Source organism: Falco biarmicus, chromosome 3 (genome assembly GCF_023638135.1).
Source record: "Falco biarmicus isolate bFalBia1 chromosome 3, bFalBia1.pri, whole genome shotgun sequence".
Classification (NCBI taxonomy): domain Eukaryota; kingdom Metazoa; phylum Chordata; class Aves; order Falconiformes; family Falconidae; genus Falco; species Falco biarmicus.
The window spans coordinates 105,993,446-106,017,615 of record NC_079290.1 but is presented as its reverse complement, the minus strand read 5'-3'; the positions used below and the strand labels follow the sequence as shown (position 1 = coordinate 106,017,615).

The window sequence follows — 24,170 nt, the reverse complement described above, 5'->3', positions numbered from 1 at the left end:
CACACTTCCCTGGCAACGTGGGCTGAGGCTGGAAAGCTGGGTGATGTCCCCTGGGCAGACAGCCCACGCTGCAGGGAGGCTCCGTGGGGCTGTGGGAGCTTGCGGTGACTCTTTCAGGCTTGGAGAGTGGGAGAAAGGCAGATGTGCCCCATGGAACTGTTTCTGGCTTTTTCACACCTTCTCACCCTCCCCTCCAGCTCCCCTGCCTTGCAACACTTTCCTTCCAGGGGTCTGGTGTGCTGGAGCTGTGTCTTCCTTCTGCCAAGACCATTAGAGGAGTTTGAGACGTTGGGGGATGTTTTCTTATGTGAATACAAGTCTTGGAGTCCCCTAAGAGCTGCTCAGAGGATAAAAACTACTAGATGCTTTCCAGAATTCTATTCCCTGTCAGCACTGGTCTGACAAACCAAAGTACGATGTTACAAGGAGGCAGCAATTGCATTATACTCCTCTCTTCTTCACAAGCTCTAAGTAACACTTCTTTTTCCGTATGAAAGGAAAATGGGTAATGGCAACCTATTTCTATTGAAGAGACAATTTTCACTCCTCCTTGGCAAGTGTAGCCAGGGCAGCATCTTTCTTTCCACTCAGAGGCAAATTAACAGATTTTGCCTCAAGAACATGATGAGTGAAGTGCACTGCAGCTGTCATGGGTGGCAGCACCCTTGGGGTGCCCACGCTTATTAAAGCTTGCTGGAGCAGAGGGTCGTGGGTGATAATGCAGGTGCTGTTACGGAAAACCTGGGAAGTGCAGTTTCGGATCATAGGGAAACCTGCTCATTTCTTCCAGAACACAGGTCTGCACAAACATCTGTGACCCACAGTGCAGCAGCCAGTTCCTGTCAGTGCTTACAGCTTTGCACCAGCATCAGGAACTTCACTCTCTTTGGAGAGATGACTCTGAGAAGGACAAGCTAGACAAACGAATTCACTAATGACTTCCTTCCCTCCTACTTAAATGGTGGAATAATTCACAGTTCCTGCTCCCGCAGCGGGCTGCTCCGTCGCCTGCCACCCGCTCCCTGCTAGGCAACCCCGGCAGCACTGCTGAGTACACGAGCCAGACAAAAGGGGCCAAGATTGCTGATGGGCATGGATCTGCTTTTCAAAACGCCGGGAAAACGGGTGTGCTGGCTGTTTTCAGAAGGCGCAGAAGTGAGGGGCTCATGTGTTGCCTGGCCCGGCGGCAGGCAGGCAGCAGGCAGGGCTCTCTGGAGGGTCAGATGCCCAGGCCCTGGCCACCTCCCCCGCTCCCGGTGAGGTTTACACTCCAAGCATCTCAAACCGGCCCCGAACCCAAGTAATGGCCTATACATAAAAGCTTTGTGTGCACGCTTGCTTTGCTCCTGTTGAAAGCCTCAACTCTCCTTTGATCTCTTGGGGTTTTTTCTGGTTCAAAAGTACTCTGGGAGCTTCTGGCTGGTGATGTTTCAATGCAGGGCAGAGGACAGAAGCTCTCGAAGAGGCTCGGGGCCAGAGGAAAGCTGATGGCAAGAGCACAGGGCTATACATTACCAGGGCTCGCTTGCTTTACTTATGTATGTAGAGGTATCACAGCTGTTTACAGCCAAATAAATATGCTCAGAATTTCCTGCTGGCTTCCAGACCCCTTTCTCAAGCTTGACCTGGGCTGCCAGGCCCCAGAGCTGCCTGGCCGCGGTCCTGCCCCCCACCCCAGGGTGGTGCCCCAGCGTGCAATCCCCATGCTGGTTCCATGCAGACAGCACAAATGGGGAAATAATATTTTTTGAAGTGGGGATGAGTTAAGAGGATTTGTTTCAGATACAAGATAGCTCTCATTAATGTTTGCTCGTTTGGGTTTATGTAAGCCGTAATTGATTGTCTTCTACTTAACTGCATTCCAGTATCTCTCAGGCTCCAGAACAGACTCTTACAAGACTGACAATTGCAAGCTCTTCCCTTCTTCTCTCTAAAGATCTTTCATGTTAGTTAGCCGGGTTTAATGGAGGATAAAGTCACTGGGCTCGCAGTAAAGCTGAGCTTCCTCTTTCAAGTCACCGCACACACCACCCCCAGAAAGGCTGCGTCCAGGTGGTTCTTGTGCTTTGATACCTGTTTTTGCTGAAGCTGTTGTAATTTGCAGCTACGGACATCGTGCGTACAGTTGTGGCTTTGCACGTAAGGAACGTCCCTGGGTCTTACGGCTCCCTCCCCCCAGGCTGCGGAGGGACAAGAGCTCTGCCTGAGCAGAGCCGTGGTCCTGGTTGTCACTGGCCTTGGGGACAGCTGCTCTTCAGGCCAACCCCCGAGACTTCATCCTTCCCAAAGCAGGTTCCTTCTGACCAGGAATCCAACTCCAAGTAACATGGGGATTTGGATGCTGAACTACAGCACTTCTAGCGGCAGTCGGAGCCGATCCAGCGGGAGCACAATACGGAGTGGGGACTTGCGAGGTGTCACAGGGACAATGCTGACCTTTCAGCAGGCTGCCTGGCTGAAAGGAGGCTCCTTCTTTTTCTAGAACAAGTTTATAGAGAGGCAGAAAAGAAACCCAGTGACTCAGAAAGGCAGCGGAGAGACTTGTTCCTACTTAGGTCTTGCTCTCTGGGGTGGCTGTTTTGAACCGAGCGAGCTGTGGGTGTGCAGTGCCCCTTCCCTGCTGGCCCCCTGCGGAGCCAGAGGACGAGGGGACCGCCAGGCAGTCCGGGCTCTGCAAACCGCAGTCCGGCTCCTCGCACGTAGCCAGGAGCGGCTGAGGAGAGTCTTGTCCCCAGATTAATGCAAAAACTTCGCGTCTTGCAGCAACTGAACGGAAAGCATCCAAAGGCTCCTTGTTTCAAGAGAGACACTTTTCTTTCGACACAACTAGCTGCAGGAATAATTTAGCTTCTTACTGGCAGCCCCCCTGGAAGGAGCGAACGCGTATCGGGCTGTGATGAAACACCTCTTAAAATAACCAAAGCCTTTCCCCACGCGTGCACTTGTCCTCCTTGCGCTCGGTTGTCTTTAAGCGAGCGCAGAGCAAAAAAAAAAGGCACCAACTTTCAGCCGAAGGAGGCTCGGTGGCGGCGGTGGCTGCGAATCTCCGCGGTTCGGGGGCCGGAGGAGGAGGCGGCTGCCGGGGAGAGGCCAGTCGCCAGCGCTCCCGCTTTGCCGGCCGCTCCGTCCCGCAGAAGAGCCGTGCGGGAGCAGCCGCGGGATGCGCTGGCGGTGCCGCCCGGCTCCCCCCGGCAGCCTGCGCCTGCTCGTACGGCCGGCTGGTGGAGCACGCTGCGGCCGCCGCCGGGCCCGCTGCTCCGGCCAGCGGGGCCGGGGGGCGAGGCAACCCCCCCGCCTTCCCCAGCACGCCTCCCCGGGGCTTCGCGGGGCCGTGCCGTGCCGGAGACCCCGGCGGCTCGGGGGACCCCTCGGTGCCGAGCGCGGAGCTGCTCCGGGCGCAGGACTGCGCGGGCGCTGGGGCTAGAGCAGGTGCGTGCGGCCGGCCAGGGCGAGCAGCCGCCCCCCGGGGAGCCACGGGCGAGCTCCGGGGGCCACGGGCGAGCTCCGAGGGGCAGGCGGCGTCCGGGGGCGCGGGCTCGGGGAAGGCTGGTCCCCCGCGGGACCCTGCCCGCCGCCGGAGCCGCGCACAGCCCCGGCCGCCCCCCGCCCCAAGCCCCGCCGCGGAGGGGCCGCGCTCCGCCCCCGCCTCCTCCCCGCGCAACTTCCCCGAGCCGCGGCGCCCCCCACCCCCGCCCCCCGCCCCGCGGGTGCGCGCACAGACGCGGGCGCGCCGCGCTGAGCCCAGCCGCGCCGCGCCGAGCCCAGCCGCGCCTCCCCCGCCGCGCATGGGGCGCGCAGCCTCCGCGGGCGCGCAGCTGCCCCGCCGCCGTTGCTGAGGGGCCAGGGCAGCCGGCGCAGCCCGACCTCCGCCGGCCCCCGGGCATGCCCGCCCCGCTGGCCGCCGCCTGCCCCGCTGAGCGCTGCCGCGGGCGCGGGGCGGCGCGCCCGGATGGAGAGCTGAGGCGGTGAGCCCCGCCGGGCCGGGCCGGGAGACGTGACGATGTGGATGCGACGGCTCTCGGGAAGCAGGTAGGGCCGGGGAGCGGCGGCCCCGCTCCTCGCCGCCACCCGGCCGGCCGCACTCGCGGAGTGCGGCGATGAACTTGGCGGAGCGGGGCGCGGGATGGCGAGCGGGGCGGGGGGCTGCCGGCGCTCGGGGGGACGCGGCCGGTCCCCGCTCCGGGATGGCCTCCGGCCGGCTCCCCCCGCCCCGCTCGGCCGCCTAGCCCCGGGGCAGCCGTGCGCCGCGGTCCCGCCGCCGGGCAGGCCCCCCCCTGCCGCCCCGGCGGGGTCCGGAGCCGGGGCCGGGAGAAGTGAGTGTGTGTGTGTGTGTGGGGGGCTGTGGTGGGGAGATTAAACGGGAATTACAAAGCAAAGGGGGGACGGAGGCAAAGTGTTACGTAACACATTTCCATTACCGCTGCGAAGTCATCCGAGCCGAAATCTTGTTATTTCCCCGGTACCGTGCTTGGAGCACGCTCACCCCCCCCAGCCCCTGCCCGCCCCCCCCCCCCCCCCCGCAACCGCAGCCGTACCCGCTTTTCTGGGCTTTGAGCCCATCTGGGTGCAATACGTTTGAAGCAGCAGCGTGTTAAACAAGTGAGATCGGAAGGAAAACTACGCTGCTGTAAGATTTGTGATCCCTTCCCCCCCCCCCCCCCGCCACCCCTTCCTCAGCCAGATTTTCTATCTAAAAAGCCCTAGTTTGGTTCGTGTGGGGCAGGGGTCAGAGCCTGCCCCTGCCCCGAGCATCCCCTCCGCGCAGCGGGACAGTGGCTCGGGCGCGTTGCCGTGTTGTCCGGCAGCCTGGAGGGTCTTGCTGCTGCAGAGGGGTCCCAAGGCAAGGGGTCCTGCTCCCGCGGCTGGCACCGGCCCCTGCTGCCGCTCCCCGGGGAGCGGGACTGGGCACCATGCATGGCTGCGGGGTGAGTGGATGGATGTGGTCCCCGCCGCCCGCCCTCCCCCACGCAGCAACTAGGGGAGCCCATCAGCCCACTCCGCTCCCCGCACCCCTGCGCTCCGGCAGAACATGGCTGCTGCTTTGGGGGTGCGGGAGGGGAGGTGGGCAGAGCCCCCCAAACGCTGCGGGTGATGGGAGAGGCCTTTGTCTGTCGCCCTTTGGAGCTGCGGCAGGCATTGTCCCTCTGCCTGAGCTTTGGATGGAGTCCTGGAGGGTGAAACTTGCAACTGAGGTTTTTGTCTGTGCCGAGGAGCTGGGGGAGACTCTTGGCTTTTGATTTACACTCGCCCGTGCCAGGCAGCATATTCCAGAGGCACGTGGCAAGCGAGCTCCTGATGCCCCCCGGCCTCGTCCCCTGCCCTGGCCGAGGTACCCCGACGGCCCGGTCACGCAAGCATCTTCATGCTGCCACCAGAGATGTCCATCCATCTGTCCGTCTGTCCTCTGAGGATGTGCTGCTGCATGGTGGGAAGGGCAGAGTCTCCAGGGAGTCTGCGGTGATGTAGTGGCCTTAGGAATTACTCCTAGGGAAAGCACCTGAGACGTTTTTCAGGGTGCCTTGCATTTGGATTTAATGTGTGGCAGGTGAACAGCCCAGTGGAGCTGGAGGGCTGCTTCCTGAGGCTGGAGCCAGCAGAAGACCGTTATCTTGGAAACAGAGGACGCCCTCTGCTTTTTTATTTTTGTGAAGAGTTTAGCAATGAAAACAGGAGCCTTCCGGTCTCTTCTCTCCTCGGTTTGCCTTGCAAATTCCTGTGCTGTGTATCCTGGATCCCCAGCGTCAGGCTGTCCTCTTTGCCACCTCGTCAGCCTTCAGTCCCTCCGTGTTTTATTTTTAATAAGAGATAACTTTACTGCTAACCTTGCCTGCTGCTCTCACTTCTCTCTAACTCTAATTGCTTCTGGCTTTATTTCTGACATTTCCCATGTCATTTCCCCTCATTTTCTTGAAGACTGCTGGAAAAATAGCTCCAAGAGAAGCAGTAGACCTTTCCAGTGCCCATTTCACCCCGCACAGTCTCTGCCTGGAGCTGCTGGCTGCCGTGGGGAGATGGTACCTTATTGCTCCTTTCAAGTCGGATTCCTTTCACCCCAGGGCAGCAGCAGCCATCTGACCTTGCAGGCGAGCCTTGCTTTTCAGCTGAGGAGGGCAAGACCTGCAAACTCGCATCACTCGGAATTATTCTGCCCTTGCTTTCATGAAGGGGAGCCTGCCGCTCCCCGGTTCTGAGCGCTGCAGGCAGCGGGGCTGGGTGTGCAGTGTGGCCCCTTATGGCCCCAGCGAGGTCCCGGGGATGCTGCGGGTCCATTGTGCCCTTCGCAGCGTGGCAGGCACAGCCGTGGGTGCTGTGGGGCACAGGTCTGGTATTTGGGGGGACAGCAGCTACTCTGTTGCTTCCCAAGCGTGCACTGACATACGTGTGCGTGCACGCATCTGTGTGGGTTCCTGCGCCTGTCTATAAGGGCATGGCAGCTTTCTGCGACGTGCCGCCTCCCTGGCTCCTAGCTCTGGCTGAGGACTTCCCTTCCATAGCTACAAATATCGCTTTTTAAACAGTATGGCATGATTTTTACAGAATTTTGCTCCGGCATGATTTGCAGTATGAGGAAAAACACTGTTTGCAATTTCTTCCTGATTGTATAAAACAACTCATTAAAAGCATACATCCCTGCGCATTGACACTGAGGAAACTTTATGGGCCTCGTAGTCACTGCCAAAGCAAACATTTTTCCATGAATTTCACTCATCAGGTTCACGCTGTCAAATGTAGATTCAGCCACTCGTCAAAGATGCAAGCCTTGCAGTCTGGAAAGTAATGAGAGCAGTAAGCAGTGGGAGTTAATGGCCTCCACTGAGGAGTCCTTACTCATCCCGCATCCACACAGGGGCTGAGCTGGCTGCTCCCGGGTGAATTGATTGCCACAGAAATTCATCTAGTGTCACCGGCTATGATACTTAACAGCCACAATAATGCTTGAATAAACTGCACTTTTATGCAGCGGTTCGTACCTCTTAACTGGCAGCAGTTTCACAGATGAGGCAAAGGGAGCGGCGCTGGTCTTTAGCAGCCTCTTACCCAGAGCATGAATAATTGTTGTAATAACGCGGGAGCCACTGCGTTGCCTTTGTGGCATCTCCGGCAGGGTGACAGTCGCGTTGTGGTATCTCCGGCGGGGTGACAGTCATGGGGCTCCCATGGTCATGGAGCCGCTGCTTGCCCTGATGCCTTGGGGGCTGCCCCACATCGCCAGCCATCCTGCCCGCCTTTGGGATGTGGGACGTGCGTGCTGCCGGCCCGTCTGCATCGGAGCACTGCAGCTTGGGTTTGCTTTACGTAACGGTCACCTGCTGAAAAGGAGGAGTTGCTAATTTTCCTCCAAAGCCTGGCCTGTAAAAGGGAACCACCACGAGTAGAGACCAGCTCTCCAGCTGGCCCGATAACCTTGTTCCTGCCTTTCCTCGCCCAAGTCTGAGCCGCGAGGTTGCCCGGCATGGCTTATTTATATTTGTGTTGATGTGTACATATACAGGGTGGCCGTGAGCACCGAGAGCGGCTTTACACAACAGTTCTGTAGGGTGTGAATAATCCATGGGACTTCCAACAGGTCTGAGGTTCATTATGGAAATGTATGCATGCCTAAGCCTTTAAATATAGCTAATAGGAGAAGGACTGGGAGGAAAGATTACAGGAATCAATATGCTGAGCTGGAGGAGTGGGAGCTGCTCCCCTCTGAGTTGCAGTACCTTATATTCTCGTTAAGGGTTGGTGATGGTGAGGTGGGTTACAGCAATTCAAGGCCAACGGAGTTTGGGTTTGAGACCAAAACTCTTCCAGTGTGATGACTCCTGGAAGCCAAGTCTGTTGAGTGGGATCAACAGGGAGGATGAAGCAGCCTCGTTGGCACTTTCACCCCTCATTTAAAACAAAGGATTTTTCCTTCCTTCCATCCTTCCTTCCGTCTGTCTGTCCTTCCCATAATGGATGGTACCGCTGGAAGGGGTTGCCTGGCTAAGCCCAGCGACCGGTGGTGGCTGCCATGGTTTTTCTGGGGATGCTCCTGAAGTTGCTGCTTGGCCCTTCTTTGCCTTGGTACATGGTTTTCATCAGAGTGCATTTTTTCACTGGAATAACATAAAACTCTGGACCTGAACTGCCTCCTTAAAAACGGAATTTGAGTTGATATGAATATTGCCTGTGGCTCTTCTTACCAGGACCTGCACCTACAGACTTTGATAGCTTACATAATTTCCTGTGATGGAGACGTACTTCATCTAATTTCACTTTGAAATGCATTGATTAAATCAGAACTGCTGGGAGATTTAAACTGAGTCTCTGTGGCCTGAACTTAACTGTGGGAGCTTTACCTGCCTCCATCCTTCAACATTAATTTGGTTTTATGAGGATTCCTCCTGAAATGAGGTTTTGTCTGCCACCGAATTGCTACTGCTTTCTGGGTTTATCAATTTCTTTCCCCGGCTTCAGTGGATCTGTGAGCAGAAGCTGTGCTAAAGCCTCCTTTCAGCGCGGTGTTGGATGCCATTGCATGGAGCCATGCAGAGAGGGAACATTTCTGGCGAGGCTTTGTCTCTCTCCCGTGCTTCTCGGATGGGTTGCCGAAGCTGGAGGTGAAGCACCCACTCTGCGTGTGGCAGGGCCAGGTGATGCTGCGGCTGAGCTCTCACCCGGGGCCAGGGGTGCTGGGTGTGATGCTTGTGGAGCAAGATGGAGACCTGTAGCAGTACCCCCGAGTGCAGGAGGATGTGTCCTCTCGCCAGTGCTGAGTGATTCAGCCTTTCTGGTACCAAGCAACGGCGATAAAAGAGAAAGAAACCCAGCTTGGCTAGAGATGGATGAGTAGTCACATGGAAATAAGCAGGGATGGGGTCAGAGAGTGCTGGGTGCCCCAGGGCAGGAGGCCGAAGCACCCGCCAGGGACTCACCCGAGGTCCTTCCCGGCAGAGCAGTGGGTCATACATCCCCAGCAAAGCCTTTGAGCTTGGCTCTGGTTTTCTGTCTGAGGCCACTGACTGCCTTTAGGCAGTGCCCCACCACAGTTCAACAGCAGAGGCTTCCCCAGCCCTCAGCCTTTGCTGGCTGATCTGGAGAAGCTAAATGGACTTCAAATAACCCAACTGTATATATAAAAAAATAAAGCTTGTCATTCATAAAGTGTTCATTTTCAACTCTGATCTGCAAAATGTCTCATTGTGACTTGGAAATGATGTGTAGGCAGGAGATACGCTTTGCCATGTGATGATTTTTGTTGGAATTTGCTCTGTAGGTCTTTCTTGGCAGTTTTTCTTTTCTGGAAGCAGTGCTGCATCCCCAGCGGTGCTGTGCCCGTTCTGCCGGTGGCTGCTGATGCGTCCCGATGAGCGATGCTGCTGGTGCACTCCAGCAGTGTCTGGCTTGCCCAGTCCTACACGGTGCTGTGGGGAGCAGCAGCCATTCCCTGGCACTGTGTCCCATGGGGGGCCGTGGCTGGAACGGGTGGCGAAAGCAACGTGCTGGTTCCTAGTGAAGAAGCTGGCTGGCAGTGAGGAGAGGCGGAGCCTCAGCTGCAAATTTGCTCTTAGCCCGGGCAAAGCCGTCCGTGGGCTGAGGCTTGGCTGTTGCAAAGTGCTGAGGTGGGAGCAGTGAAGCTTTCCTCTGCCTGGCTGGGGTGCAAGCGCCTCAAACTCTGCTGGCTTCCAAACAAAGGCTGAGTAAAAGCTGCTTCAAGCACAACACGTGGTCTGGGAGCGGTGGTGTGCTTTCTGCAAGAGAAATGCAAGTCTGGACCCTTGAGGTGGAAAAACCGGAGCTTGCTGGCATGCACGTGCCCTTACACAAGCGGAGTGAGGGGATGGGGACGTGCTGGTGCAGAGGGATCTGTGGCGAGGGGGGTGGCTGTCTGCTTGAGGACACCGGCAGAGCAGCACATGCCGTGTGAGGGACTGCACCGTCCCTGCAGGAAAGGGGGTTTAAGGACTTCAGCTACGACCTTCGCAGGGATCAGTTGTTCCCATCCGTATGGGGCTTTGGCCATGCCTCCCTTTCTGCAGCGTCCTGGGATGTTTGGAAGAATCCTCTTGCGATACCCACTCCAGCTGTGGTTTCTGGCCCTATAAATGGGAAACGTGGCTGCGTAATGCTGGCTTTGTAGCTGTGTAGTAGAGCTTTTGTGGCCCAGTGTGGGAGGGCTGAGGGCTCGTTGCTCAGCAGACAGCATTAGAGGCTGAGTTAAGAGCAAACGGCGCTAATTGATGTTGCTACTCGGCTGCATGTCATTCAGGTTGGAGATGTGGCAAGGTGGGCAGGGAGCCCGGGCTCCCCTCGCCCTGGGATTTGCGTGCCCAGCGAGCCGAGCCCGCGCACGCACGGCTTCCTCGGGGATGCATCCCTGTAATTGTCAGGGCCCCGCACGTGACCCCAGCCCTGCTCCCGATGCCTGTGATAGCATCTCTGCCTCCATCTGCAGGACTGAGTAATGAAGCGTCAATTAATTGACATGGATTAGGACATCTACTTAAGTACCCACTGAAACGTGGGTGATTAATGCCGGGAGCCGAGGCCACGTGGCTGCGCTTCCCACCGGGAGCATGGCTGGGCTCTGCCTCTCCTATTAAGTTTTCTCTGGGAAGGATGAGAATGAGTTACTCATCTTCCTGTGTCTTGCCTTCGTAAGAGGCTCCTTACTCATGTAGCATCCTCCAACGGGAAATATTCAGGACTTACTCTGGGTTCCCATCAAAGTGACATATTCTTCTGACAAAATCAATTTTACTAATTTTGATAGATGAGGACGGATATGTTTCTCATGGGCAATTCCTTGGGGTGTTCTGCTCAGGCAGCTGTCGGGAAGGGATACGATTCCGCGTTTTTCCCTTCCATCCTTCGGGAGGTCCAGACCCGCACAGTGTAGAGGCTGCTGGCGTGTGGACCCGGTGCGAGGTGTGTTTGCGGGAAGCTGAGATACTGCAGGAGATGCAATAAAGCAGTGAGGGATGCGGGAGGTCTGTCGCCACCAATCTGCCTGGCAGAGACCTCTGTCTCTCCTTTGGAGATAACACTCTGAAAAGTTTAATCTCTCCCACAAAGGTTTTTGGTGGTGGTTTGTTGTTTGGGTTTTTTTAATGAGATGCAAAACACAGCTATATCTGACTCACTAGCTATTAGGCTCCAGAGGGTGTGTGCCCGCAGTGTTTTCTAGGCGCTGAGAGTGCCTCTGGTGACACGTGTTCACCTTGATCTGGCGGGGTTTCACTCCTGTGGCTCTGGAGCGGGAGAGCCTGCGAGCTGCCTGGATGCTGTACGTGTGATGAGGTGGCTGTGGCAGGGAGAATTGGTCTTCTCCATGAAAAAGAAATTGTTCGGTGCTAAAAGGGGATTTAAACCTTTGTATGAAAGGATCAAGAGTCTTTGCCCTGGATTTCATTCTCGCTGCCTTCCCTTTCTATTTTGGTTCAGCTTTTTCTCCATCTTTTTGGGCTGCTCTCTTTTCCTCTGTGAAGCGCGTCAAGCTGTGAGCCTGCTGTGGGGCTGGGCAGAGCCCCAGCGCTTGGCTCGGGAGCTGGGGGGGCCGGGGGCTCCCCGGCAGTGCCGCAGCCAGAGCCTTGTCCAGGTGGGGCAATGCCCTGCGCTGTGCTCCCCTCCCTCGCGCCCCACCTCTCGTGCCTGTGCTTTCTCCAGGCTTTCCTATTGATGTTTGACACCTTTAAAGAGTGCTCCGCCACTTCTATTTTTTTTAAATTGTATTTCTCGCTCCTTAAAAGCCATCTGTCTATCTGTCTCCTTTTAGAGGCTTTATTTCTCTTACTTTCTTCATTTCTGTAAGAGTTACCGGAGCTTTTGAAACTCTTCATGCTTACTCTGCGTTAGCTCCCATGGATGGCTGCTGAGGTTTCAAGGCAGGCTGTGCATCCCTGGGCTGCCAGGGATTTCCCGGGAGAAAGCCAGGTTTGGATCTTGGTTATTCTGGTGTAAATTGAGAGCAGCTCTACCAGGAGACCACAGTGCTGGAGTTAGACCCGAGCAGGTCGGATTTCCCAGGGAACCGCACAGCCCCGTGCAGACACCCAGCCCTTGCCATGGGGAGAGGTCAGCTGGGCCCTGTGCCGGTCATCCCAGTGTTTCCAGTGGGTTCAGTGCTTGCCTTCATTCCTGGGAAACCAGAGCAATTTGAGGTCATTAAAAATCTCATTAGAAGATGTTTTCTCCCTGAGTGTTTTCCACAGTCGGTTGTATTTCCCATTGATGCAGGTATCTCAGTGGGCAGAGCAGTGGAGTCGGACGCGCAGCTCCTGCCAAGCCCTATTGTGTTACAGCAATGCAGTGGACCTGCGTTAATAACTTTGTTTTAAAGCTCATTAAGCTGCTACTTTATACTTACTGAGCTAACTTACCTTATTTTTTTAGATCAAAGCGTTTCCTGTGTAAGTTGTAATGACACGCTTGAGCACATTTATTTAGAGGCTAAGATAAGCTCTTGGCTTATTTACCAGTGAAGTGGTGGTGGTAAAGGGAGGTGCGAGCAGCAGTTGTGCCGTGATCTTCCTCTCTGCGTGGGTCCCCTCAGAGCCGGAGGGCTGGGTTGGAATAGTCACTTTTTTCTTTAAATGACTGTGCCTTTGTGGATACGGGCTTCAGAGGAGGGAAACCCCTGGTAAGGCTCCTGCTGCAGCCTGGGCTCAGGCAGGAGGATCGCACTCCTGGCAGGGTGAGCCCCGCTCCCACCGTCCCATCCCGCAGCGTTTGGGCTTTGCGTCCCGCTCATACGCCCTGATGCGGACGTTTTGTCCGAGGAGGAAGCCTGATCATCCTGCAGAAGCCTGGCTGTGCCCACAAATTGATTATACAGGTGGTAAGCGTGTGGCAAAGGAAGAATATTTGTGAGGAGAGCTGGGACACGGGCAACTCCTTCCTTTGTGGCTACAAGGGGAAGCGTGCCTTCCTCCGGGAGCCGCTAAACCCGACCACTGTCCTTATTTATTCTGTACAGCATTAGGGATGATCTCTAAGCTCCCGGGTTTAGCGCTGTCATACATATGTCGCAGTCCCTTCCCTTAAGCTGACCAGTTTTTGCATGTATTTGGTAAAAGGGTGGTGGTGGTGGTGATGGGAGAGGTCTCTCGTGGCAGTGATGGGAGAGGGCAGCGTGGTCCTGTGTGCCTGGGTAGGTGTTAGCAAGTAAAGGCTAGGAAGCGATTTTGTCGTGCACGTGAGGTGATGGAATACACAAAGAGGTTTAGATAGAAGGTGAAATCAGGGGAAAACTTGTTTCCTTAGGTGTATGGGATTTTTCTAATATCACCAAGAACGGAGCTCAAGGCTGTGACTCTTCGACAAGTTTTTTGGTGGATTTGGAAATCTGAGAGAAACTTCCCAGCAGGTTGTGTCTGAACTGAAGCTCTTGCTGCTGCCTGGTCCCCGGTGCTGGTGCAAAATTCGGGGGGGATGAGTGGGAGAAGTTGGCACCAGGTGCAGGTTTGGGCTGGAAAGCCAGCGCTCACAAACCCCCTTTATCCAGGCGGGACAAAAGCTGAGTGTTATTTCCGACGGGTTGATGAAATGCCCCACTGTCCGGCCCTGCCATGCTAAATGCACACAGTGTTTGCTGGCTGGGTTGGCCGAGCGGCGGCGGGGGAAGCGGTGGCCACGCCGTGCCTGCTGGGGGGGATGCTCCGGCAGTACCCCAGGCTGCAGGTCCAAGCTGTGTGCCCTTGGGCAAGTGCTCGGGGCAGTTTATTGCCTGGTGGGAGGCAGCATGATCACCAGCCCCTGCCCGCAGCAGGCAGCGCAGGCAGCTCGGGGCGGCTGGCAGATGACACTGCAGCCTGCTGAGTCTTCCTGGGGGAGCTAGACCACGCGTGGAGCTCCTTCTGCCAGAGCAGCAGTGGGTGAATCATTGGGCGCCAGTTTTGCACAGAAATTTGCTGAGGACATTCCTCTGTCTGAAGGTCCATGCTGACTTCTAGGCTTCCTGGTCCTGGTGCTTCTCAAATCCTGTCAGAAATAATCCCGCAAGACTGGGGAAAAAACTCTACAGCAGATGTTGTGCCCTTCCTAGAGCAAGTCAAACTGGGCTGGCAATCTTGGACAGTGTTGGCCAGCTCACTGCGTTAGCTGAGTTCTTGCACTCATCCTCAGGCCAGCAGCAGGTGCTGAGCATCCCTTAGTCCTTCGGTATCCTTTAAAATCTTTGAAAATGGGAACTGAATGTGAAACCTGGGGTTAAAGGTCGGCTTGGCTTTGGTAGCGACCAGGCACGTGGCGAAAGCCTGCTTTTGCCATTGCAGCAATGCTGCGTGTGCCTGTTCTCTCTGGTTTCTCCTTTTTCCCCCTCTTTCCCATGTTGCTGTGCCAGACTATGCCTTTTCTCACAGTGTGGGTGTGGAATGTGCTGGAGGGGTCCTGCACCAGAGGGGTCCTATGCTGGTGGGCTCCAGCACCAGCCCCGCACTGCTGTGCTTGGGGCTTTGCCCTTTCTCTGCCTCCAGCAAAGGATGGGACCCAAAGGCAAGAGCAGCCAGGGCCGCGGCACTGCTGTGCCAGATCTGTTCGCTGACTGCTTTGGCAGGGTCTGCACCTACCGCATCAGCATATTGGCGGTACCGCTGGGTATTAATTATGCCTTCCGCACTCGCGGCTATTCAAATGTTAAAATTGTTTATTTGCAGCTGGGTGAGCTACAAGACAGAGGCAGAAAAGCGAGCGGCTCCCCTCCACAGTGGCTGCCCTCCTGCCGCCCTTTTCTCCACAGGGTGCAGCTCCCCAAGCACAGGCAGGGACAGGTCCGGCCTCCTCCGTCTCAGCATCTCTGTCCTGGGGAGGACCCGCTGCTCCCCAGCCCCAGCAAAACTCTTTCCACCCCATTTTCCCAGGGAAACGGGCGCTGTCTGCCTGGCCGCAGCATTGTGATGGTGAGGATTCAGCCTATTTCACCCTCTGCTGATTTCCCTCCATGATAAATCCTATCCCCTCCACCACGGGAAACGATGTCAGCTTAATTACTTGTGGGGAGAAGGGGGAGAGCGGAGGAACTTAGGACTTGTTTTAAATATCACTTTTATTAGTAGGTAATCCTGAAGCTCAGTTCTGTAATATAGATAGGTAGTGATGTGGCACATTTAATTTACCTAGGTGCTACTGTGTGTCAGCTTTTGTGCCTTAATTCCCAGTCCTGGCTTTAAAGAGCTTGGCAGCCATATTTTTGCAAATTTAGAATTATCTTGGAAGAAGTCAGGGCTGCAGACAGCACAGTGAGTAGTAAGTTCCCAGTTCCCCTTGAGTCTGGGTTTGGAGCAGCTTGTCCTGAAGTAAAACATCACTTAGGGTAGAAGTGCTTGGGCCAGCAGTGCCCACGGTCCTTTGCCTCTGTGCTGGTGCCTGGGAGAGCAGGGCAGGATGCAGTGGGCACCTTGCTGGGATGGCCCATGGGATCTCTGCTGATCCTGCAGCATAACTTGCCGTGTGTCTTTTGGTACTTGTCCATGCCGCCGTCTCATGGGAAGGTGCAGCTTCCTTCCTCCCAGCCCCAGCGAGGGTCCTGTTCCAACCATGAGTGAAACGGTGATGCTCTATTTCCATGGCGATGGCTGCTAGTGTCACAACAAAGGACAGTCGCTGCACTGCAGGGATCATTGCTCAGAAAGCGGGGCTGGAGAGGAGAGCGGCTGCTGCAGGCGCCGGGTCTGCAGTCCCCACCTCGGCAAGGACACACGATTGCGGGCCAATATCTGCCGCTGCCCGAGCTTTCCCCTCTTCCTCTTGCTCCAGTGTGGAAGTCACCTGCTGAGATGCAGCGGCCTCATTCTTTTCCCGTACGAAGCCAGCGAGTCCCTGCACATACTCTCATAATGCGCTGTGCTCCAAACGCCTTTGTAGGACACGCAGCTGCGCTGCCAAGGATGCTTTTCCTAGAGTGTGTCTTGCCTGGGACAAGCAGACATCGCCCTGTCCCTCCGGCCGCAGCTCCTGCTTGCACTCTGAACATTTGCAGGAATGCTTTTGTCTCTGTCTTTGCTCAGCGTTTGGAGATATGAAATGCTCAGAGTTCGTAAATCATCCCGACGAGGACATAACCTTGATTCCCTGTGCAATACCAATAGATTACCTAACAGGAGGCATGAAATGGAAGAATGGCTCCATTTGTATAATTCTGCATTAAAAATCAGCCTATTCTGCATTTAATGCTGCCTGTGAAGTGTCTCCACAGTCAGGGGAGAAAGGGGCCGGTGTTGGAGAGCGAACAAGTACCTTATGAAAGGGACGCAAATAGGCACCTCTTGCCGGCGCTGCCCTGGGATTCACACTCGAGTGAGCCCTTTGAGGCTTCGGGGAATGGGTTGTGCGCAAATGGCTCACAAGCTGCTGACAGTTCGTGTTTTGCAGTTTGTCGGGGCCACTCAGTGGCCATGATCCCAGTTAATTACCTAGACATATTACCTGATTCTGGGTGCACAGTGGGTCGCCTGGTTTTATAGCCGCTGGATTAACCCATGTCCTGTCTGTGTCATTTGAGGGGTCCCCAGGGGTCCCTGAGACTGGGACGGGGGTGGTTCCCTCCTGTCTGGGCACCTCCTCTGTGCACCGGCCATGCTGGATGTTCCTGGTTTCCCTTCCATGTATGAAGGTCAGCACCACGTGCACAGAGGCGACAGCAGCCAGTTTCCAAGGCAGCATCCCAAAGCAGCGCTGTGCTTCGCAGCTTTCAGAGCTGCATGAATTAAAACCTCAGGAGTTATAGGGAGTTGGCTGCTTCTCTGGAAACTCTGGTTGTCGCTGGGGCATGGTGCAGAGCGGGTGTGCGAAGTAGCCTGGCACTGGGGTGCTGCCAGCCCTGGGTTCAGGGAGGTCTTGCTGGGCTCTGCGCTTTGCCCTGGGGGTGCTTATGCCGGGCTGCCTCTGTGGATAGAAAAGCAAAATAATGTCTGTGGAGGGCAGCAGGAGAGGGGTTTCGCTCTGTTTGTCCTGACTGCTCTCATCTTTTGTCTGTGCATTGCTTTTCCTGAGGATTTCTGTCCAGCTTCCACACTGCGCTTGGGTACTGTGCCAGTGCATGCAGCTCCATCATTTCAAAAGCACTAAGCAACCCTCAATGCTCCTTATTGATTTGGAACCATCGTGTAGTCAATGCAAACAGCTCTACACACCCGTGTAGCCTGTGCACGTGCTTCAGAGTTGCAGCGGCTTTGCAGGGGCCGTGGCTGCGAGGCGGCGGCCCTGGAGCGGTGCCCAAGGGTTGGGGTTCAAGGCCGTGATGTGGGTCGAGTGGGGCTGGGGGATGCCTTTCCTTGGCTGCGGCTTCACATCTTTGTAAGGTAGCCCAAGGAGAGAGATAATCTTGCATTTTCAGCTCTGCCGCAATCCGAGATTGCTAATTACCAGAGCATTTCTCTTGTGTGTTCGTGCTCCTCAAAACGCTCAGGGGCTTGTGGCTATAATGAAGCTTCATCAGGGTGGGTGGGATTCAGTCATCCCAGCTTTTCCTGGTGGGGAAGGAGCTGAAGGCGCACGGCGCTGGTGGCAAGAGCCATATTGACGCTGCCTGTGGGGGTGGTAAGGCCGGAGGAGCTGGGCAGCATCACTGTGCAGCCCTGGGCGTGAAAGTGTCCCGGCAGCTTCTTCCCAACCAGCGAAGAGCGTGGCGAGCTCACATCCTCCAGCCTCCCCGAAATTAATCTCTCAAGTGCCAACTTCCCTCCTCTTCAAAGCAAGCGGCTGCATCGGAAAGGATTAGGGAAGGGGTTTTCATACTGGAGAGAGTTCTGAAACATGCCGTGTATGGTGGGAAGGCTGTGATGGCTCCATCCAAAACACCTTCCGCAGCCCTATTGCCATCACTTTTAAAGCACAGATTGGCTTGGGTTGGCTCAGCAAAGCAACCTGGAGTGCTTAATGTGCATGATCCCTGTAATTATCCAAGTAGTTTCCTTGAAATCTACTCTTGCACTTCTCGCGAAGAACAGGTAAATATTTGTAGGAGTTTCCCTTACTGTGTGAGAACACGGCTGCCTCTCCATCCATTAAACCACAGGAGAGGATTTGTGGTTTCCAAAAAAAAGGGCTTCGGATGAGGAGGGCGAAGAAGGGATTTTATCTTCTCAGATATCTCTGCTGCTCGTTTCTTTTTTTTCTTAAACCCAATTTCAGAGTTTTGTTGAATTTTTCCTTGAGTTTGAGAAGTATTTTGGGATAACGTTCCCATTCATCTCCAAGACGGGGAAAAAAACCCCCATGAAAATTGCCTACGCTCCCCATCTCTTTGCAATGGAAAAAAAAATGTGGTTTGTGTGTGCTCTTATGGGGGGAGTCATGAGTAATCAAAATCTGGATTGCCAGAGGGTTCTGCAAGCAGCGTAACTGCAGCCCTGCCCGGAGCATCCCTCCAGCTCCCCACAAAACCCCGGCCAGGGCTGGGTTCGTGCCCCAGCCCAGGGCAGCTGGGTGCTGCGTGCATGGCTGATGGATTTATCCCCTTCCCTACAGCAGCCCCCCCTGCTTTCAGCGCAGCCAGTGAGTTCCCCCATGCAGCAAAGGCTCCTCTTGCCTCTGCTCTCTGGTGAGGTGCAGCTCGTGCAGTTGGAGGAGGGTTTGTGCCAGTTGATGTCTTGGCACAGCTCAGACATCCTCTGAGTAGCATGACTTTCCACTCGCACCTGTCGAGAGGCGAACGGGTGCTCTCCTGCCAGTTTCGACGATGGGGAGGCAGAGGCACGGGGGTCGCCAGGGCTGGCGTGTCAGGAGCCGCAGCCTTCCATGGGACAGCCTGTTTTTTGGAGGGGCAAGCACATGGTGGTGGGACCTTCAGGAGGGACACGTCCCCTGGGATGCTCTTTGGGAAGCCTCTCGGGCCACCTACTGTGGCAGGGTGCTCAGGCAGGGCTGGGGGAGCAGCAGGGTGGCTGGAGCCCCTGGCTGCCGCTGGCCCTCCACGCGCTGCCGCATCCCCGCCGCCGCGCCGAGTGCATCGTGCTGCGTTGCCTAGACAACAGCAACTCCTACACGCTGCTATTTATTCTGAAGGACACTTGCTCTTATCTGTTGTTGCAAAGCCCTCAAAAGATTGCATGCCACGCAGAATTCCTCTGAGGTAACCGGACTTGCTGCTCCCGTCCCAAAATCCCAAAAGCTGCTTCCTGAGGACATGCCAGCCAGTGGGGTGGCCAGGACAATGCCTCCTTGGTGACAGCCCCTCAGCTGACATCACTTGAAGGGACACGGGCAGGAGGGCAACCTGCGCTGTCCTTGGGGCAGCGGCTGCGTCTGAGCCATGGGTGTCCCCCGCTGTGTTCCTCGCCATCACCAGGGGCTCTGCCCTGGGGAGTGATGTCAGCAGTGAGGGACACCCCTGCCTTTGGGTGTCACTCAGCACTGCCTGGCCACGCTTGGGGATGGGCTTCTGGCAGGATCCACAGGAAGCCGGGGGTTGTACGTTGCATTTTCCCGTGTGTCCTCTGCAGGAGGCAACAGTGATGCTTGGGCAGGTCCCATGCAGGAGCACAAACCCCTGCAAGCTCAGGGCTGCCATCACTCTGGCTTGGGAATGTCACAAACAAGCAGGAGGAAATGGGAAGAGGGAAAAAAAATGTGTTTTTCCTACTAGATGCCAGTATAGAGGACTGGCATTTTGTCTTTCAGAAGCTTCCACACAGTGGCTGGAATTTAGCCAACACCAAGTTTGGGCTGGGCGCATCGTCTCTTGCCTCGTTTGGCAGCTATTAATAAAAGCGCGCCACGTGCACTGCCTGTTTGCAGAGAGCTGGACAGGCAAGGAAGAGGTTTGGGTGCATGCATGGGTGGCACGAGAGGCAGTACCTGGGGCGAGCGTAGTGCCAGGGAGGTACCTGGCACCTTTCCTTCCTTGCAAGGAGGTGTTTCAGGTGGTGTTAGGGTGTCAGGCAGAGCCTGAAAACAAGCCTGACATGCCACTGGAGTGAACATGAGCATTGAGAAGGTGAACTTGTGTTTAAAGCTCTTGCTGGAAGCCTGAACTCCTGCCTCCTCGCTGGTGGAGGCATGGTGCTGCCCGTGGCACTGCTGATGCACAGCACGTGGGGGATGCTTTTCATGCTGCCCCCCATGGCACTGGCACCACTCTGCTGGCCTCTAAAAAAAAAACAACCCACCCTACCAACAATGTGTTTTGGGTGATTTGTTTTTTTGAAACCTTCCTCCCCCAGCCTGAACTATTTTGGTTTATGTTGTCTGTTTCTGGCTCTTCCCTTTCTCCTTCTGCGCTCTTTCCCTGTGTTGCCTCATTCCTCCCCAAAATAAATGCTGTTACGCTTTGAAAAAATACCCAATTAGGAAAAAAAAAAGAAAAAAAGAGATTCTCTGAGTAGAAAAAGCCTGTGCCTGAGAGTATCCAGGTCAGCTCCTTTAGCTTCATTTGCTCACGCATGGAGGGAGTGTACAAATGCTTCTGTCAACCAGATGCACATTTTGTAGTGCTACCAAGGACTTTACGGGGCGCAGCGCTGCGGAGGATTAGTCTATTTAGCCATGTAAAGCTCTCATTAACTCCTGCTGAGTTCGACAAAAGTCTTTCTTGTGTAAAAGCTAAATAAAATGGAGTAAAGATTTTTGGGCTTTGGCCTAATGATTTTTCTTCTGGGGAAAAAAAAACAAACCCAAGAAATATTTGTGTATCAGGCATTTTCTTACCGTGAAACACTGTGCTTCATGTGGGATAGCATCTCAGGTGGAGCAGAATCTCGCAAGGTGCGATGCTGCTGAGGAAGTGAGAGGGCTTTGATATGACATGGCTTGACGTGCTGGTGGCACGTTACATCAAAGCAAATTTTAAATCCTGAGCCTGCTGACGGCTCAGTGGGATCTCCAGCTATTCTGTGAAAGAGCTGTGAAAGGGGCTGCTCGTCCTTCCCTCCTGGGTCAGGGGTTTTGCCGAGGAAGCTCTTAGGTCATGTTCAGCGCTGGGTGCTGTGCTCTGCAGGAGGGGATGCTGCTGCTGCGGTGTGGGCAGGCACCTTAACAGGAGGTGACTTACACGTGCAAATGCAAGAGTCCGTGGACTCTTCTGCTTCCGCTCTTCAAGGGATTAATACTGCCGCGCTCTGCGGTCTGGCTCCTTGCGCCTTGGCTTGGAAAGCCAGGGAGCGGAGGCTGGGCTCCCAAGTGGCCTAGAGACCCTGGGGCAAGAGCTCTGGCTGCCAGCACTCCTTCTGCTTTAGATAATTCACCTAAAAGGGCTGCATTTGGGCAACACAGATGGTGGCTGCTGCCTCAGGGCAGTTTGAGGTAAAACCCTTCCTCGAGTTGTTCCGGGCATTCAGAGATGGACTGACAAGCAGCAAAGCTGGGGTTTAGGATGGGGGTCCTTGGTCTGCCATGTTCGTGGTGGTTGCCCTGGGAGGAGGGTGGGGAAGGGGTGCAGGGTGCCCTGCGATGCTGTTTTGTGGGACACTGCCCAGAGCACAGCGGGAGGGGGACGGTGCTGCTTTTCCACGCTGCTGGGTGCTGCTTTGGGTGGCCAGGCTTGGGGAGCCAGGGTGTGCCGTGCTGGGAGGGATGCTGGGCTGCTCCCCTCCCTTTCTAACACGGTCACTGTCTGTCCACAGGTCAGGTTGCCCGCTCGGAAGCCATGCTTGGATTTTAATAGCCATGTTCCACCTAGCCATGGACCTTGCCAGCTGCCAGCCCCCAGCCAGCGGTGCCGGGGGGAGGCTCTCGCCACGGCCAGCGCTCCGGCACAGACTGTCCCGCAGCTCACTGTGGGGCACGGGGAGCGGGGAGGAGCTGCGTCGCCCCGGCCCCCCCTGGACCTGCACCCCTGCACCCCCCCTGCAGAGACCTCGCTCACGCCGGCTGCCCCCCACTGCCCCGCTGCCCACCGGCCGCCCTCCACGCCGGCTCCGCTCCCAGAGGGGCCGGCGGCACCTGCGTGGCCGTGGCTTTGCCCCACGGGACGGACGACCCACGGCGCTGCCCGAAGTCATCGTTTGGGGCCCTACGGGTGAGGAGGACTCCCTGGAGAGCAGCACGCTGCCCAGCGCCTTTGCCACCGCCGCCGCCACCACCGCTGCCACCACCACCACCACCACCACCACCACCGCTGCTGCTGCCACCGCCGCCGCTGCCACGCCACCCCGTGCACCCCCCAGCACCCCAGCTCCCGCGCCCGGTGGGGATGTACCCCGCAGCAGCCCTGGTCGCACCAGCACCGCCGAACCAGCTGCCGGCCACAGCAGTGGCGGCAAGGACGCTCGCCCGCCCCGTGGGCTGGGAGACACCACAGGTAGAGTCTGCCAGGCATCCAGTGCGGCAGCGGGTGGACTGGGAGGGTTGGGGGGTCCTGGAGCAGAGGGGTCACCGCCACAAGAGTTTCCCTGGCAGCCGAGCTGCCTGGGACAGAAATAAGTGTGGGATGTTAAATAAGAGCACTCGGGAGGCAAGCGGCAGCTCTGATTCATCGCTTTTATCCGAGGCGTTTTCCAGCAGCTTGCTGTGTTTTTCCCATTAGCAGTATCCATCCATAGCCCATCGTCTGTAATCGTGTTTAGTGTGGTGCTCGGCACGGCAATGCGTTCCCCCAGCGCTATCTGCTGCGTGGCCATGGATGGGAAAGCTGCTTCCCATTTATTTCAAATTATATTTGTTATTGCTAGTATTAAACTGTGGGATACCGTTGTATAGTTTACAGAATTTACTCACTGTGCATCGACTGCTTTTAGCCCACAGTGATCTTCTAGTGAATCGAAAAAGAATTTTATGGCCTAATCTTAATCCAAATTAATTTATCTGGCCTGCCCTGCTTGGCAGAAATAGATGAGGCAACCATAATGTTGTTCCTGACTTAAAGGAGTTATTTATAGCAGTGAAAAATCTCAACCTACACACCTTTTAAAAAAACCGCTGGAATCGGCTGCACAAATTAGTGAGGGAGTATCAGTAATGACTGCCGACATCAGCTGCTGGCTGCATCACACGCATGATGAGGACTTCAGCCTGGTGGCCCCAGACCTGCCACAGTCAGTGCCTCTGGCGTCGGTGGCATTGCCCGCGCCGGGTGTGCGGGGTCCGGTGGGCTCATTGCTGTCAGCCGCCTGTGGCAGCCCGTCCTGCTCTGTTTGCTGCGGGTAGGAGGATGGCTGCTGGCACGTGCTGGTGCTCAGCAACTTGCTGGAGTCAGCTGCCTCGTTCGGGTGAGGACGAGCTGCCGGTGCTGCCCGCCTGCCTGTCGGTGCTGCCCGCCTGCCTGTCGGTGCTGCCCGCCTGCCTGCTGGTGCTGCCTGCCTGTCTGTCGGTGCTGCTCGCCTGTCCGCCCGCGCATGCCACCGCTGCCCTCCCCGGCAGATCGGCAGAGACCGCAGCCCCGGCAGCCTCCCGGGGGACCGGCTGCTTTAATCTGCCAGCTCTTAGCTCTAATTAGGGGCTTTTTCTGGGATTGGAGTTTTTGCTAATTAACTTCTTTTCGCTGAGTGGTGAATACAATGAATTCCTTCCCAGGGCTAAAGGACCTTTTTGATCTCAGCCCGTCCACCCTAAATTGAAAAGGGCCTGAGCTCTGGATCTGTTTTTCCCCCCACCGCTGAGGCTGATCACCCAGGAGAGCTCCCGCTGGGGAGCCCCTGCCCTGCCTTGGGGCCAGCATTTTGGGAGCAAGCGGCCAACGCCGTCTCAAGGCACCGGCCGTGCCATTGCCGTGTTGCTGGCGGTCTGCCTGTGCGAGGCCGTGCGTGTTTCCAGCCCAGCTCCTCTCTGTTATGTAAGCTTTAGCGGCTGGAAGTGTTTGTTCTCTGCTGGGAAAAACATATGGCTACAAATTAGGATTAGGTAACTTGTCTGTACTTTTTAATTTGCCTCGGCAAGCATTGCAAGTCCTTATCCTGTAAGGCGCTGCACGTCGTGATAGGAGCCTGGGGTGGGTGGGTGGGTGGGGAGGGATGCTGCTTTCGCAGCTTGTGGTCCTTCAGCTTTTTCTGGCAGCAGCCCTGGGGGTCAGGGTGGTCCTGCCTGCAGCACCCAAGGGAGCTGGGGCCACTGTGGGAGCTGGCAGAGCTGCCCCAGGGCTCCCGCAGCAGAGTGGACCCGCGCTGCCTGGCATGCCAGCAGCACCCTTGTTCCCGTTGGATTGCGTGCTGCCGTTGTGCTAACGAAGGTGCTGCTTCCCTCCTGCGCCGTGCCCTTGCTTCCCTCCATGCATTGCCAGAAAGGGACTCACTGCTGGGTGATGCTGCGGGCCTGCGGGGGTCCCTGGGCTGGGG

The 24,170-nt window shown here is 56.2% G+C and overlaps 1 protein-coding gene across 3 annotated transcripts in view; it reads left to right on the top strand.

Moving 5' to 3' along the window:
- The first annotated feature begins 3,085 nt into the window (after positions 1 to 3,085).
- The window catches only part of AJAP1 (adherens junctions associated protein 1), a 47,039-nt gene continuing 25,954 nt past the window's right edge, over positions 3,086 to 24,170 (top strand). The window contains exons 1-2 of one of the 3 annotated variants that reach the window (XM_056332872.1): positions 3,086 to 3,429; positions 21,525 to 22,201. In XM_056332872.1, the coding sequence (XP_056188847.1) occupies positions 21,568 to 22,201 (634 nt within the window). In that variant the 5' untranslated portion in view covers positions 3,086 to 3,429; positions 21,525 to 21,567. Of the gene's footprint in view, positions 3,430 to 3,471; positions 4,030 to 21,524; positions 22,202 to 24,170 lie in introns of those variants that run through there. The other 2 variants (XM_056332871.1, XM_056332870.1) reach the window with 2 other exon arrangements.